Source organism: Saccostrea echinata, unplaced genomic scaffold (genome assembly GCF_033153115.1).
Source record: "Saccostrea echinata isolate AGI-Se365-2 ecotype Australia unplaced genomic scaffold, CSIRO_AGI_Sech_v1 ptg000014l, whole genome shotgun sequence".
Classification (NCBI taxonomy): domain Eukaryota; kingdom Metazoa; phylum Mollusca; class Bivalvia; order Ostreida; family Ostreidae; genus Saccostrea; species Saccostrea echinata.
Window position 1 is genome coordinate 14,616,947 of NW_026889763.1, and position 18,353 is coordinate 14,635,299.

Genomic DNA, 18,353 nt, shown 5'->3' on the forward strand with positions numbered 1-18,353 from the left:
ATATATATAACATGATCTTTCGTTTTGTTTGAGACTTTGCCTTTATTCTAGATAACATTTGTATTGATCCCCGCAAAGTTTTAATATACCTATGAAAATTAAAGGGTCTATGAAATCCAGGTCCCAATTTTGAATTTTTATTTTTATCACATGATATTGTTTTAATATTTAATTGAATAATCAAGTTATAGACACACTTCTAAAGTCATAATAATAACAATAAAACTTTCAATATTCGTAAGGATGTGCATATTTACATTAGTTTGAAACCAATGATATTTTAGATCAACATGGTGGTTTATTTTGGTGAATGTGTTTTTATTAGATTAAGTGTAGATAATAATAGTATCAATTTATAACTGCATTTCAATAAAATAAATCATATAAAAATCAATAGCAATGAGTAACATACGTCAATTATCTACACAGAGTCTACATGTGTAGCAATCGCCATTCAAATAAGGAAAAAGATTATGAAATAAATACTAGAATATTCTTCTAGTAACCCTGTTCGTAGAATTTAAAAATTGATTTACAGAATAGGTATTTTGACAGAATCTACTTATGTGACAAATTTTTGGGAATATTTAAAAAAAAAATATTAACAAGCAAAACGATTGCTATACGGAGCTGGACACTTTGCCAGTTCATAAAGCTTTTCTACCAGTATGTTTAAACGTGAAGGTTAAACATGTGTTTGCATCTGAAAACTTTCACAAGTCCCCTAGTATTTCCTACCCACAATATAGATTTGTACAGTGATAATGAGGTCGGAAATTTCATTTCATTCTCTGTAAGCAAATACTTCAAGAATATCCCAGAAGGACTTAGTAAATGAATCCGGTGATTTTTTGTGTCGGTAACAAGGATGTTACAAAAAGCGTCACATGCCACGTCATACGGATCAAATTGGTAGACAGGATTGTTGTTCGTCAAGTTGCACCCACGATACACAAACTTAACTTGGCCAGATGAAGACAAAATCTTCAGATTATCACTAACCCAGTCTACAACACAGATGTCGCTGTTACCATTCTGTGTAATACGTTGCGGAAAAGAAAAGAGTCTCGCTAATTCACACCCAGGAGAACCACCTAACTCACGTTTGACGTCACCTGTTAAAGTCATATGTCTTATTAGGCTTGTAAAAGGCATCAAGAAATCAGAATAATCTGTCAAGGCGACCAGAAGACCACCATCCACCGACTGACAGATTCCTAGTGGTTCTAAGTTCCCTGTATTCATTATTACAGAGACAGACCCTGAAGGAAAGAGTTGGCAAATAGTATAGTTCTCATTATCAGTGAAGAAGACTTCACCATTCTTACAAACACAGATATCACAAGGATTTATCATGAATTTTCGTTTCTTTTTCCCTTGACTGTTGATCTGATTGAAGTAGTCTAATGAAAAAGACTGGATATAACAAAAGTCCTCACCCCATACCTCAAGTAAACGTATTGGAATATCTCTGTATTGAAATAATCCTGCTTCTACAGCGGTGACATCAATTAACAAAGTTTCTTGTAAGTCGTCAAGGACTTTTCCTCCATCGTATTCCACAGGATGTTTAATCTCTCTAATATCAGACTGTAATTGTTTCAGAAGTTTCAAGTTGTCAATCAGGTTGAAATCTGACATATTTCCGCTGTTTTTCTCGATAAAATCCATAGTGTCAATAAGTTGATTTCGTTTCTTGTCTAAATGAAATTTTACACAGCTATTATGTTCGTCTGTTTTGCTCAGGTTGTTTTTAAGTGTTTCTTCATTGCTGCTCTTGATTTCTGTTAGCCTGTTAATCACTTCATCAAAATACTTCTGCAAAACTGTGATATCATAATCAAACTGATTTTCATTATGCCTTTTCTGTGTTGATATTTTCTCTATACTCTCCTCAATCTCCGGTATGTCTTCCTCCTTTATCTCCGTTAGGTACTTTAAGAGTCCTCTCCTTCTCTGACTAGCTGCGTTAGCTAGAGTTTCCCAGTTGTGATCCTTGTGCTCAGTTTTTGCACACTTGGAACAAATGAATTCATCACAATCCTCACAGAATATATCAGTTCGTAAACTATGTTTGTGACAAGTTGGAATGTGTTATTGAGGAGAACCTACAGCAGATTCTGGTGTGTTGGCCGCCATTATTACTTTTGTTGAATTGCCATATACCTATAAAGATAGTTGGAGATACGATTCACTAGTTTCACTAGTTGTAAAGCGTTGAAAGAGCTCTCAATTTTTCTTATGAATTGAGAATGAAAATGCAATAAATAATGGGGATTTAAAACATACACGAAGTTGTTAGAAAATCTAGATAATCAGGAGCAGACACCTTTTTTCGATTAATCGTCCATGAAAAGAATTACACTGTTCTCTCTCTCTCTATTTAAGGAATGTTTTTAAGTTTTGTGTGAGTTATTGGTGTGTAAATCACACAGACTTGTCACGTAGGCGTATTTCATGAAAAATGACCACAGCCGTAGAAAAATGTCATTTTTTAAAGAAAGAACCATGGGGAGTCAGTTCTCTACATGTGCAATCTATAGCAATTTATCCCCGTTGATAAATGACTCCCATTCCAATAGCTGTAGAACTGTAGCTCTCTGCTTTTTTTTTTCAAGAAAGAGCTACAGTTAGGCAGCTACCATTCCAACAGAGTGATTCAAAGTTTAAAAGAAGTGATTGATGCGACGGTTTGGGTCTCAACGATTAATTCTCATGTGTTTTTCCGACGAACGTTGGACCAACACGCAATTAAATTATAATAGAACTGCATTACATATGATTATGTCTATTACGCATATTGTATTCTTGCTAAAAAACTGGCACAGTAGATACATTACACTGACTTTCCAATAATACTTATTATGTCGTCCAGAACATAAGTCGGGAAGACATATTGATATCGCTAGACCTATTTTTTTGTCCATTGAAAAAGATAACGAACAGTGACCGATCTAAAAAAAATCTATAAACATTACAAATCTGTGAATTGGGCATAAAACACCAACCCCTGGAAATTCCAGAGGTGAGATCAGGTGCCTAGGAGTAGTAAGCATCCCCTGTTGACACGTCACACCCGCTAAGTCCTATGTATTGATCAGGTAGACGGAACTTTACGTACTAAAATTCAGTATAAAAGTAAAAGCCTAACAATTGGTATGAAACATGTCAGGCAAAATATGACCAATGATAGGTTATATTTGCTATCAAGTTCATCATAACAACCACAAAATTTACGAAATGCTAACTTTAAACGGAAATGTTGAAACATCAACTTATCTGTCAACAGCCTGCCTCGGCTTAAAACTTGATCGTACTCGGAGCATGCTCTTGAGTATCGAATAAGTTGGGAGATGTAAACAAAATATTCAGGTGATACTAGTAATGGGATATTACTACATAAATAAGGAAAGTTGACAATGGAAAAGTTTAGTTGCTAGTCTGAATGTCGAGTTGAAGGCCAAGGTAGTGTTTTCTTCTTCTCATTAAGAAGTTTTTAATTAAATTCTGCTTCATAGAAATATAAAAACAAGTCGACTAAAAAAGGAGGACAATTACTGCCGATCGGAATTCCAACAGATGTTTGGAGGACCTGGCCTCCGAAGACTACAGAAATATTGTCACTGAGGAATTCTAGCACCCTTTTCCTTAATTTTGTTCAAAGGATTTCCTGATATTTGCTAGTTTTTCTATGATTTCTGCAAAATGTTTCTTTTCAAAATTGCTAAATTGGACAGTTTCCCAGTTATGATCCTGATGGTTTGATTTCTTACACTGGGAACAAAAAAAAAAATCATCACAAGCCTCACAGACTATATCAATATGTACACTGTGTTTGTCACACGTAGGCATATGTTTTTGTTGAGCACTATGCATTCTTAATTACCCATCGCCATTTCCACAGGATGTTGGATAATGTATCAAAGAAATGATATGATATGGTTAAATGATTCGATTAAGTAAAGTGCTGAATGTCCCGATTTTTTTTTTATCAGAATCATATACTGTGAAAGTAAAAATGCAAATAGATTTTATTTCTAAAGTTATACAACGGATTTTCATATGTAAAGAATCTCTTTTTATCATGTTCAAATAAACAATACAGAAAAGTAAGAAGCAAATGCCTGATGACCATTTATTTACTTTTTCAAAGCTTTAAAATATGGTCAATTTCGAATTGGACATTTCTTTGTCGAGTTGTAATTAAATAGAAAATTCCACATCTTCGAAATACAATTCTTTAATTTGTTATTTTGGCTGTATTCCAACATGGTGATGACAATGAAAGGCATATCGTGTAGCTTGTTTCCTTTCATTAAAACATAAACTATGGACAAATATGAATTTTAATACAAAAAATTAGGTTCCTTAATTTACATTTTTTGTACTTGATACACAATAAGCTGAAAAATAAAAAGTTAAAAAAACGCACCAACTTGCTAGTACTAGAGTTCATCTGAAATAGGTCAATGCCTACAAATTAACTTTACGCTATTTTCGTAATTAAAAACTTTTACAAGGCTATCTTCATTTCCCACCCGAAGGTTTGATTTCCACAAAGATATTGAGGTGGGGAAATTTACTTCATTTTCATTCAGAAAGTACTTTAAAATCTCTCCGTCAGGGCTCAGTAGATGAATTCGTTCGTTTTATCGGTCTGACACAAGAATAATAGGGAATCGCAGACCACGTCAAAAGGTAAAAAGTTCCACTTCAATGTCTGTCCACGGTAGGTTGATCTGAGATGCCCAGAAGAGGACAAAATAATAAGATTCCCTTTAGTTCTGCTTGTCCAGTTCACAACACAGATATCCGAGTTACCATTCTGAATGACTTTGAAAGGCATAGTAAACAACTTAGTTTTACCGTCAGCAGTGTGCTCGTATTCTCGGATAGTGCCACCAGTCAATGAAACGTGTCTCACAAGACGTCTGCTGTCTGAATTTAAATTCATCCATTGTGTTGTGTTTAATGTCACCAAGAGGCCTCCGCTTCTCTGAATACATATTCCTCTCGGTAACAGTGGATCTGTTCTAAGAACTATAGAAACAGATCCTGACGGTGAAAGGCGAGCGATGGTCCTGTTCTCAATATCAGTAAAGTATACACTGCTTCTACTCAGACATAAGTCATTTGGTTTTATCTTGAATTCTTTTTTCTTCTGGCCTTTTTATTTATTAGTTTGGTGTAATCAGAGTGGAAAGAGTTTATATAAAAATCATCGTCACTGAATGGCTCCAACGTCAGAATTGTACTGTCTCCATATTGGAATGATTCTATTTCATTGGCAATGATCTCATCTGTATCAAGAATTTTTCCAAACATAGATTTCAGTTGCTTTTCACATATTTTTCCTCGTCTAAATCTCTTTTTCTGTTCACATTTCTTCATATCAACATCCAAATCAGACATTAGTTGTGTCAGTTCTCTGTGGTTGTCAACAAAACTGTAGTCAGACATGGTGCCGTTGTTCTCCTCAATAAATTTCACCAGATCAAGAAGTTGTTTCTAACTGTGATTAAGAATGAATCACTTGTTCATTCTTTACTGCAAGACTGTCTCTAAGAGCTTGTTCGTGTTTTTTCTTGATGTCTTCGAGCTTCGTTATGATCTCCTCGTGATGTTTCTGCATAACTTGTATATCCTTATCACATCGACGTTTACCCTCTACATTTTGTGACATGAGCCTATGTATTTTATTATCAATCTCTGGTATTTTATCCTTTATAATTTTGAGATAAGTATGAAGGCCTCTCCTTATTTCACTGACTACCATTGCTAACGTTACCCAGTTATGATTACTATGGTCTAATTTTGCACATTTGGAGCAAATGAATTGGTCACAATCTTCACAGAACATATCAATTCGTACACTGTGTTCGTTACAAGCTGGGATGTGTTCCTGAGGTGAACCAACGGTGCCTTCTCTATTTTCAGCCATTATTCTGTTTATGTTGAAAAGTTCTCAAATTTTAACGCTTGCTTTAACGCCAGATTTAAAGTGTAAAATCGAAAAGGAAATATGGCGAGTTTATCGGCTAAATCTGTAAATGGTGGTATAAGTCAGTATTCCAAATGATGGATGCTTTTTAAAATTTAAAACATTACCTGAGTTTAAACTATGTCCTTTGTAACAAGACAATTCAACCACTATCTGCCATTAAAGATATTGTGCAGTCATAAACCTTTATGACAATTACTACAACCCATCCTGTATCCCTAAAAAGTCCAATGCTCTGCGACTGATACAATTCCAATGTGATCGATCGCAGTCTAGGGCCATTGCACACGTTTCCAGAAGACTCAGTGTGCAAATCAATGGAATCAACAGTCATTACCCATGTTTATATCTTAGGTTTCACGCGGCGCGGCGAATTAGCATCGAACCCGACCGGTCCTCCTGATCACGGAGTGAACGCCCTACCACTAGGATACCAGAAGTAAAATTGATGCAAAGCATCAAATCAACTTTTCAATTTTTATTCATGATGCACTTTTACCACTTAATTATTATCCGGAAAATCATGACGCTTTGAGTTCATACCTTACACTCTCCGAGGTTGGGAGTATCTATTGTAAACTCTTTATAAAATCATAAATTAATAATTATCTGATGACAAGTGAAAATGAAATTGAAATATAATAACAACAATTGATATTTGGTTTAAAGCAAGTTTTTGAAATATTTTATTCATGATTTTATACATGTTATCATTAAAAAACTATTTTCTGAATTAATAAAGAAATAACTTCTCATTTCCTCATGTACAATTTCTAACACACCCACAAATAGATCGGCCACTCAAAAACCAAAATGCTAAGTTATGTAATTTGGAAAAGTCTAATTCTGTAGCCGTAAAATGTACGTACAGTAATAAGGTAACAGTACCGATCAATCGGTATCGGATTCCTTAGTCCGTGCACTGCTCGTAAAGTGTTTCACATTTCACAACACGTGTTTCTCGGTGAAATATTATACCTCCACCTACAAATATTGAATATTCACATAAAATTTAAAGCTTAACAGCATTCATGCAAGAACCTGCATAAAATTTAAAAAGGCACTTAACAATATTTCATAAAGCACATTCACAGCAATGCAAAAGTTTAGATATAAAAGAACACACAGCAGTTATTATGTACAAATATCTTTTACAATGTTCAGTTCGTCTTGACCATCTGCTCTTTTTTAAGCTCCGACGTGGCTTCCACTGCCTCTGTTGCCCTCTCATTCCTGCTTCTTCTTTCTCCATTGCGGGCTCTTCTCTTTCCTCTACAGTGTTTTCTCTCCTTTCCTTCTTTCTGTTCCCTAAAATATTCTCCAACTACTGTTCTGACGAAACTGACTTATTGTTCAGCGTTTCCTTGCTAAACTTTATAAATATGGAGTTAACGAACAGTAATCAAGCTTTAAAGTCCATTGAAACAATACAAATCGGGAGCAGAGCAACCATGGACTTCCAAAAATATCAGATATTGGATTTGGTGCCATGTAGGAGTACGCATGCCCTGTCGACCCTATTACAGCCACCGTGTGTGCATTGTCATTACTGGGCAAACGGAAAAATCCATAGACATTTCATTGTTTAAATAATGGTCTAACGATTGGTATGAAAAACGTCAGTCAGCATTCGACCTAATGATAGGTTGTATTTGCTGACAAGGTCATTGTATAAACCATAAAACTTGCGAAATGGTGACTTTGAACAAGACTGTTGATATCCTTGATTCATCAACTTGTTTGTCAACAGCTTGCCTCGTTTTAGAAATTGTTGTACATACATGTATGTACCTGGAGCATGCTCTTGTGTATCGAATTAACTGGGAGATATAAACCCCATACGTACGCAGGCGATAAGGGCATATTGCTACATAAGTAACGGAAGTTGACGATCAAAAACAATGAAGTCATAACGTTTATCATAAAGTTTTGTTGTTAGGTTACCATTGACGTCTTTTTCCAGTAAAATATCCAAATATGAAACAGATGTGTCAGACTCTGTGGTATCTTTTCTTTCATGTTCAATGGGATATATCGAGTCGACATATGAATGGAAGTAACTATTGTTCATGGATAATACGTCGTCGGTATATCTAAATGTCGAGCTGAAGGCCACAGCAAGTGTCTTCTTCAGTTTTTGAATAAATTCTGCTTCATATGAATACAGAAATAGGTCTGCTAATAAGGGGGCGCAATTGGTACCATGGTAATTCCGGCAGATTGTTGGAAGACCTGATCTCCAAAAACTACACAGATATTGTCAGTCAGAAACTCAAGAATCTTTTTAATATCTTCTTGTGTGTACAATCAGAATGTTTTAACAAGATAATTTTGCAAATGACCGATGACAAAGTAGAAAGTAAATTTACGAGCTCCGTTTATTTGAAAAAAGTAGCTTTCTATGATGTCAAAAAAATCTTGACAGTGATTTATCGCGGGGTATGTTTGTATAAAGTGTTGAAACTTCGTACGTTTTGATGTTATTGAGTTATTTCAAATTTTCCAAAACGTTTGACTTACACCACTTCTCGAATATACTGTTGCATAGTACTTCTGAAGTTTCTCCTTCACCGCTGTTAAATTTCAGTAACAAGAGGCCCATGGGCCACATCGCTCACCTGAGCACATTGGCTAGGAAAAAGCATAAATCACTTCAGTATTGAAAAGTTTAAAGGGGGGGGGGACTTGGATTTTGAACTACCTGAGGATGCTTTCATATCAATATAACAAATGGCTTTGCTGTTCTTGAGCAGAAGATTTTTAAAGATTTTTTTCCTATATATTTCATTGTTAAAAATTTGATCCCCCATTGTGGACCCTCCCTACCCAACCCCCATCATTTGAACAAACTTGAATCTACACTACCTGAGGATACTTCCATATCAATATGACAAAACATGACTTTGCTGTTCTTGAGAAGAAGATTTTTAAAGTTTTTTCCTATATATTCCTAAGTAAAAGTTTGATCCCCCATTGTGGCCCCACCCTAACCCTGGGGGTCATGATTTGTACAAGTTAAATCTACACTATCTGAGAATGCTTCCATATCAATATGACTTAGCAAGGCTTTGCTGTTCTTGAGAAGAAGATTTTTCAAATTTTTTTCTGTATATTCCTATGTAAAACTTTGATCCCCCATTGTGGCCCCGACCTACCTCTGGGGGTTATGATTTGTACAAACTTTAAGATACCATCAAATGTTCACTAATTCTTAATTATCTCCCCTTGAAAGAGGGTGTGACCCTTCATTTGAACAAACTTGAATCCCCTTTACCCAAGGATGCTTTGTGGCAAGTTTGGTTGAAATTGGCCCAGTGGTTCTGGAGAAGAAGTCGAAAATGTGAAAAGTTTACAGACGGACGGACAGACAGACAGACGGACGACGGACGAAATGTGATCAGAAAAGCTCACTTGAGCCTTCGGCTCAGGTGAGCTAAAAAGTAAAAGATGCTTGGAAGAACATTTACTGGAACCCGCTATGTATCTTCGTTTATAAAGATTTTTATAAAGTTTAGGAATTCAGTACAGTTATGTTCATTCAAATTAATTTTGATAGTTGGAATATTTAAAACTGACATATGATTTTGAAGAAGTTCCTCCTTACAAAGGGAGCTATGGGTATAAGTTGAATTACCATTTGCAGAATTAAATCCCATTTCCTCTTAAATACAATTAAAATAATGAACCTTGTAAACAAAGACAATGTCAGCTATCTATCCTAGGCTCTTACCTGTTATGTCATGACTTCATCTCACTTAAGTGTATAACTTAAAAAGATCTTCGTTTGATCTGTGAAACGCCTTGAGGATTTCAGTCTTGACGTTGCTCTTCCTCTCATTTCCATTTCCTTCATTCCGCTCTCCTCACTGCTTTTCTTATCGTCATCAATTCTGTTTACATTGTAGTTGTCCTTTCTCTTTCTTTTAACTGGTTGGTCCTTTTTCCTGGTGCCTTTTTTGTATTAATCTTTTGATTTTCCTTACTCTTTTCATCCTTTGTCCTCTTTGTATTTGATGTAACAGCACGTGAAAGTTCCTTTGCTTAGTCCTTATCATCCTTGTTAGTCTGGGACTTCAAAACTTCAGGAACGAATGTCCCTGCATCATTTGCAAGATACGGATCAAGAAAGCTAAACTCCTCATCTAGTAGGCCATTAAATGTAATACTGGAGGGACTTAAGACGGCTGCCTCAAGGAGTCCATTAAGTGTTACCAACACGGGCAGCCACGACCAGTTTGGACATAGGATCATTTGGTAATGAGAGGTCAGGTTTGAAATCACAGGGCCAGTCTTTGGCTGTAGTGTGCTGCCTTTCAACCAGTGTTGTTCCGACTCCTCGTAGCTTAATTTGATGAAGTGTACCCCTTCGGGGGAGGTGCATAGGATTCCTTGACCTGAAGGAAGTTTTCCAGGGGCGTCCTTCTCCCTTCCAGAGCCTTAACAGCCTCCACTTGTTTCGAGTAACTCTTTACATCTGCGGTCAGTTTATCTCTCTATGGCACTTGGCCCAGAGGGAGATGGTACTTATATAAATGAGCCATGACTTGTCGCCTCTCCCCAGTGAACATCGTGATCGATTCCTCACAGTCAAGGCAGTATGCCCTTCTTATCTTCAGTGTTCGAAGTTCAGCTTCAGACATGCTCTGAAAGAATGGCATTAGAATTTCAAATTGTTTACACTTTATTCCGTTAAGAAACATATGCATTGTCTGCCGTTCCTATCCCCAATTATTCTATTTGCCTGGATTAAATATTTTATTTTTTTGTAGATTGATACTTTCTGTATCTATAACACTTTTTTAAAGGATAGGAAAGGTAGAACGGAAAGAGGAATCTTCTTAGAGAACTCTTTTAGAAACTTCTTCATATACGTACACACGACAAAAGTATTGAAGGAAACTACATGAAGAGAGACAAATTGAAAACTAATAAGTACGAAGAAAACATTTTTGATCATGATGCACTACCTTATAAGCAAGACTTGATGAATTTTGTATTTTGAAGATAACATTTGACAATTTATGTACAATTGTACATAGACGGCAGTACAATTTACCCATTTTTCAATCTTTCTGACCCTCATTGGAGAACCAGACTTGGCCTCCCTCTTTGATTTCGTTTGTAGAAGTTTTTGAATTGTAGAAATCTGTCTCCTATGAGAACTCTGTAAATTTTTCCGAGCTACTACTATTGATGCCTGCAGCCTGTCTCCATGAACCTATCTTCCCAACATAAGGAGATTAGGGTTTAGACCAGTACACACATATACACTTGACCTTTGTGTAGTCCCAGACAATCAAGGTAGAGGTTCCATTCCGTTTTATCATCTTTAATATAACTTGTGATAATTTCCATGTGTTCTATTAAATCTTTCAATTTTCCCATTCCATTGGGAATACCATGATGTCCTAGTCTTTCTGATTTCAGGTTAATTCGCACTATTCTGGAAAGATTTGACTTTCATAATTGCGACCTTGATCTAATAAAATAATTAGCACACATAGCGACCAAAAACTTCAATTTAAAGATCTCTTGCTGTCATTACAGCAGTCAAATTTGAAATGGAAAACATCTTCACCGAATTAGTAAAATAGTCAATCACTGTTAGGATATATTTGTTTCCTATTGGTGTTTCGGATAAGGGCCCAAGGATGTCAGTAGAGAGTCTTTCTAGAGGTGACCACGGAGTCATGTTTCTCAACTATCTTAGCCTGAGCAACCTGATAGGGTTTCTGTTTCTTTCAAAAATTTTGCAGCTTGATACATGAGCGTCCCGCATTTTAAACCAAAAAATATCAACAATTTTTTCATGTGTTTCTTTCAACCCCATTTTGTGATCAGGAGGTCCGGGTTCGATTCTCTTTGCCCGCGCCGCGTCAAACCTAAGACGTAAACATAAGTAGTGACTGTTCCTTCTCCAAGCGCCCGGCATTAGAAATGAAAGTCACCGGTCTTTCAGATATGACTTCAAAAGCGTAGGTCTTATCTAACGGTAGGTGTTTGTACGATTAAGCAACCTTACTGCTCAGCGGCTTTAAGTACCGAGTATAGTTCCAAATTTGAAGACCTTCATCGGTATTTGGTGACGTCTCATACGATTGAAAAAATTCACGCAAGGGATTTAAAACAACAATGAAACAATCAATCAATCAATCTTTCTACCCAGATGATCATTTAAATATTATCATGAGACGGTGTCATTACTTCTTTCCTGAAATTCCTTGGAGTGACTAATTGTAAGTGAGACCCAGAATTGTCCTTTACCAACAAGTCATCGTAAAATTTCAAATCGTTACAAGTCACCTGAAACCATAACATACTGTTCATATGGACTTTTTATACTTTTAGCACCCGAAGTTTACTGAAAAGGGATTTGATTTTTAATTGTAGAGGTCTTCTTCATATTAAGCCCAATGTTTGGCACACTCCTCGATGGTATTGATATTATTAATGAGGTTCTGTCGCTATTTGAGAGATTGGAGGTCCCTGAAATTTGGACCTTTCAATGATGAACGTTTTCAAGCACAGTTTCAACTTTGTTGCTATCACCAGTAATGATATATCCAGCAGGATTGTAGTTGAAAGAATTTGAGATTGCAAGCAATAGCATGTGTCGAGCCCAACTGATCCCAGCGCTCTATTATTGGAGTTGAAAGCAAGGATAAACAAGAATGCAAAAAGTTGACACGGTGTTTCGTAAGCTGGCGTACCTGAACAATGACAATACGCAACTGCCGCGTGTCAGTCTTTCTATCTCCCGATAGAAAGAACGAGCTGAAGACTACTAGTTAACTTATTCTTCCTTTCTATGATATAGCTACAAACTTGAAAATTATGTAATCGATTCCAATATTTTGGTAGAAATCACTTTGACAGAATGCAATGAACAATCCTGTAAAGTTTTTTTTAATGGCTAAACAATTACTGGGGAAAAAGAAATTTAAAACATAATGCATATTTTGCCCGTTTCCATGAAAACGATGGTCATTTTGAAAATTTCATATGTAAATGGCACATCTAGAGTTGCTGATTATCATTTCTATGAAGTTTCATTTAGATTCTCCCGGTCATTTTCGAGAACATAAGCGGACCAAATTTTAAGTCCAGCAAAAACATATGTCGCCCCACTTCGTTATGGACGATATAATAACACTGAGAAAGATTTGTTTTAGATGGTCTATATATAGGCATTGTAGGGTTTGTTTATGATCGAAAAGTTTAGATTCAACAGTTGGGGAATATCTGTAGAAAATGCAGGGTGCAGACCTCGACCTTCAATATATAATAAATGCAAATCTGAATTTTTGTAGGAGTTTTACTTATTTTTACAGCATATTTGTCTTTATCGACAAATTTAAGCTTAAAGAACTGTCAGTTTGATTCGTAACTTGTGGCGTCTGTGCTGACCAACATTCATATTCATAAACACTAGTCTGCATTCTGGAGTTGAAGAATCCAGATATAGACTTGCTTCTTCGAACATATGTTGTGCAAATGTGATGTAGACCAAACTTTTTTATTGACATAAGGTGAAAGCAAATTAAATGAAACAACATGTACATTAAGTCCATTGTATGCATACAATGTTTTTTGAAATGAAATCAAAATGTAAAACAAATATTCTTTTTTAAATATATAACTCAGGATATGTTTAACACGGTATGTGTGCCGTCAATATAAAATCTTTATTATTCAAAACATGACCCAATTAGTTGGTATTGCTAAAAGCAAGTGTCGAAAATGTTACATCTAAGTATAAACCTCTCATAATATCTTCTCTAATTTAAAGATATTTAAAATATTTAATGTGTCGATGATACAAGCTTTTTTGCATATATATCTTTTTAAAATTCAAACATATTCCTTATTTAATTTTTTAGATACGTATAAGAATTGTTAGATTACAATAGCATCTATTAATTTATAAAATATATACACTTACGTTATGAGAAATACTTAGTTCCAGCTATTTGAGTTGGTTAGCTAGAAAATAAATTAGATCGGGATCAGAAACCCGCAATTTCCTACTTTTTACCCTCTAACCCCCCCCCCCTTTTTGCCCTGTAACCCCCCCCAAAAAAAACGAAAGTTACACAATTTTTTTTATTAGACAGATTTAAGTAAAAATATACTTTCAGTGAAAGATGTGGAGATAACGGACAGTATTCGAGCTCAAAAGTCCATTAAACATTACAAAATAAGAGCAGAGCAAACACGGACTTATAAAACTTCAGAGGTGGGATGAGGTGCCATGGAGGAGTGAGGATCCCCTGCCGACTGGTCACACCCGCCGTGTGCTCCTTGTCATGATCGGCAAATAACGGAAAAATCCGTCAACAACTCAGTGTGTAAATATTGGCCTAACAAATAGTATGAAAAAAGTCAGTCAGCATTTGACTTAATGAAAGATTTTATACGTATTTGGTGGCAAGGTCATTGTATCGACCATAGAACTTACGAAATGATGACTTTAAACGAGACTGTTAATATTCTTGTTTCATAAACTTCCTTGTCAATAACTTACCTCGTTTTAGAAATTGTTCATACGTAGAGCATACTCTGGCGTATCGAATAAACTGAGAGATATAAACCCCATATGCAGGTGATAAGGGTATATTGCTGCATAAGTAAGGGAAGTTGACGATTGAAAAGTTAAAGTCATCACGTTTGTCATAAAGTTTTGTTGTTAGATGATCATTAATGTTTTTTTTCTAATAAAATATCCAAATATGAAACAGATGTGTCAGACTCTGTGGTATCTTTTATCTCAAGCTCACCGGTATATTACCGGTCGACATGAGAATGGAAATAACCATAATGATTGTTAAGGAGGCTGGGGGGGGGGGGGGGGTCAACAAATTAACCATCAGATATAACTTATTTTTTTTAGATATGATATCTTAAGTTGTCAACTATCATTTGGCAAAGAAAAAATTCATACATTTTAGTTTTAAAATTTAATCATTTTTGTATATCTTTATATGGAGCTCTTCTTCTAAAGGAGATCAATATAGTCTAAAAATGGCCACGACCACCCAGCCCTCTTAATTGACAATACGTCGTCGATATATCTAAATGTCGAGTTGAAGGCCATAGCAAGTGTTTTCTTCTTTTCACGTAAAAGATTTTGAACAAATTCTGCTTCATATGAATACAAAAAAAGGTCTGCTAATAACGTGGCGCAATTGGTACCCATGGGAATTCCTATAGATTGTTGGAAGACCTGGTCTCCAGAAACCACATAGATATTGTCAATCAGAAACTCAAACATCTTTTTCATGTCAACTTCAGAGTACTTGTGTGTACAATTAGAGTGCTTTTTAACAAAATAATTTTGTGAAAAACCAATGACAAGGTAAGTAAATTTACGAGTTCCATTTTTATTAAAAAAGCAGCTGTCAACGATATCAGAAAGTCTGGACTTTAATTTATCGTTGGGAATAGTTGTATATAATGTTGAAATTTAAGTTTTATGTTGTTGATTTTGGTAAACTTTTGTGATTTCAAATGTTCCCAAAGTTCCTTGGAATTTTTAATATCCACATCTGACTTACACCACTTCTCGAACATATTGTTGCACAGTACTCTTGAAGTTCCTCCTTCACTACCGTTAATATCTTAGTGAGGAGTAAAAAAAGAGGCTTGGTAGAACATTTACTGGAACCCGCTGAGAGACCTTCAAAATTCCCATCCTACCTCTAGGGTTCAGTGCAATGGTGTGATTTTGCATTATGATTTACACAAATTCAAGGAGTTTTGCCTGCTGTTGGGTTTTCTCTATCATTTAGATTTTTGATTGGGTATTCAACTTCACTTGAAGAATTCTGTCATGGCATTCTATTGACTTGATTTTGTCCACTGCCTCATTTGCGCAGAGCCATTCAACTGATGCTAAAATTGATTGTTATGCTGCTGCGTAAGAAAAAACTCATTTACTGCGAAATTGTGTGCTGCTTTCAACCAATTCATGAACGTTTTTGTTCGCTAAAATATTTTCAGTAACGTTCACTGTTAACCCGGAACGATAAATGCACATTCATTTAAAGTTTTTGTAAAATAGATAAAATATAATCGTAATCTTTATTACCATTTGCGGTATACTTGGAACGGCTATATTCTGCTTATCAATAGTACATGTATATGCTTTTATATTGAATGCTGCTGCTGCTTGTTGTAATTTCGGGATCGCCCTGTACCCTTGGCGACCCCTTGCTGCCTTTAAATATGCTACGATCAACAATCGCCAATATATCAAAATAAACCATGGTTGTTTTATTTTCCTCTATATAAATAATTTATTTACATTGCATCATTCCAGAACGACGTCTAACGAAAAGGTTCCCATGCTTTTGAATTTAAATATTTTTACAAGTCCTTTAGTATTCCCGACCGAAAGTGAAGAGTCATGCAGTTGGGAAATTAACGTCATTTTCTGTCAGTAAGTTCTTTAGGAACTCTCCGTCAGGACTCAGGATATGGATCCTGTGGTTAAGCGAATCACTAACAAGAATATAAAAGTAAGAGTCACATACCACTCAATTTGGTTTGAAGTCTCTTGTCAGGTTCTGTCCGCGATAGACCTAACACGACCAGAGGAAGACAAAATAACCAGTTTACCCGTTCGTTCACCTGACTGATTAACAACACAGATGTCTTTATTCCCATTCTGAGTAACTCTGGTTGGAAACATAAAAATCTTGGTCCGACCATCCTCCTGATATTCATGATCATGTATGAGGTCACCATTCATCTTCAGGTGTCTCACCAAACGTCTACCGTGTGATCGTAATTTAAATGCATCTGATAATTCATCTGTCAATGTGACCAGGAGTCCTCTATCCAAAGAAAAGCAAATTCCTCCAGGTGTTAAGGGTTTAGTGCTGACTATTGTAGAAAGATATCCATAAGTAGACAGACTTGAGATGCATTTGTTCCTATAATCTGTGTAATAAACACAACCATCAACTTTTACACACACATCTTTAGCATTTATTCCGGATTCATATTTCTCCTTTCCTTCTGTGTTTACTTTTTTGATTTTTGACATCGTGGAACGAATGTAACAATAATCCTCACTGACTGCCTCAAGAATAAATATGGTGTGATTTCCATGCCGAAATGAGTTTGTTTCAGTAGCAATAATGTCATTTAAATCCAAAGTGTGCCCAATGATTGATTCTATTACATCATCACTAATTTCTCCTCTCAAGTATCTCGCTGAATATTCACAATTCCTTACTTTGACATCCAAGTCAGCCATTAATCGTTTCAGTTCTCTATGGTTGTCGATCAAGACGTAATCCGACATAAAACTTGTATTCCCCTCCATGAATTCTATAAAATCAACCAACTGCTTTCTTTTTCTATTGAATTTTAATATGACACTGTTCCCTTGCTCGTTATTTTTTGTCAGATTTTCTCTCAACATTTGTTCATGGCGCATCTTGATCTCTGTCAACCTTGTCATGGTCTGATCGTAATGATTTTGCCATTTTTCCATATCCAATGCACATTGAATTTCATTTTCAATCACTTTAATTGATATTTTTTCAATATTCTTCACAGCTTCTGGTAGCATCTCTTCCTTTATCTTCGTCATGTACTCAAACAGACCTCTCCTTCTTTGACTTGCCACCGTGGCCAATGTGTCCCAGTTGTGGATTTTGTGATCCGTTTTGGCACACTTGGAACAGATGAATTCATCACAATCGTCACAAAATATTCCAATACGATAACTATGTTTGTCACAAGTTGTGCTGTGTTCTTGCGGAGACCAAGTAGTGTATTCCTGTTTACCTACCGCCATTTTCTTGTGCCTATAGCGACTTGTAATTAGATATATATCGAACAATACTTATATCAAATTTGAATAATAGAATGTAACAATTAGTTGTTCCAACAGCATAAGGTAAAACAAAATAGTTTGAAACATTTTCCTATATGAAAGATACTTTTATTTAAATGAAAATTCACATAAGGGGTTATTTTTATTCCCCTACCGGTGCCATTTATTCTTAACTTGAAGGGATCGGGATCGTTATGTGTATTGTGAAGGATGATTTTCAAATGATTCTCAATGTCTTTTTCCAAATAAGACGACATCAATGAAAATAAAGTTTATTTACTTTATATTTGAAATCCAAAATAAAAATTTTCTTTCCATTCGTCTATATCATATTGATATAAATAGAAATAAGTTCAAAATCAAATGGTTGATAGTACATTATAATCATAAAAAAGAATATGTTATTTTACACTGTTTTGACAAATACTGAATGTCAACGTTTGGACATTAATGAAAAACATAAATTACATTTAAGAGTCTCAACTTTATTGAAGATTTATCGTAATA

The 18,353-nt window shown here is 35.5% G+C and overlaps 2 protein-coding genes across 2 annotated transcripts; both read right to left on the reverse strand.

The window, feature by feature from the left end:
* Nucleotides 1–779: 779 nt before the first annotated feature.
* Nucleotides 780–2,139, reverse strand: LOC133186513 (uncharacterized). Its single transcript, XM_061321748.1, has 3 exons — nucleotides 2,113–2,139; nucleotides 1,003–2,016; nucleotides 780–791 (listed from the first exon to the last, which is right to left on the reverse strand). The coding sequence occupies exons 1-3, from the start codon at nucleotides 2,137–2,139 to the stop codon at nucleotides 780–782; spliced, it is 1,053 nt and encodes a 350-aa protein (XP_061177732.1).
* Nucleotides 2,140–16,559: 14,420 nt separating this feature from the next.
* On the reverse strand, nucleotides 16,560–17,807 carry LOC133186514 (uncharacterized). The gene is made up of 2 exons (XM_061321749.1): nucleotides 17,615–17,807; nucleotides 16,560–17,335 (listed from the first exon to the last, which is right to left on the reverse strand). Exons 1-2 carry the CDS (start codon nucleotides 17,805–17,807, stop codon nucleotides 16,560–16,562), a joined length of 969 nt encoding a protein of 322 aa, XP_061177733.1.
* Between the last annotated feature and the right edge of the window lie 546 nt (nucleotides 17,808–18,353).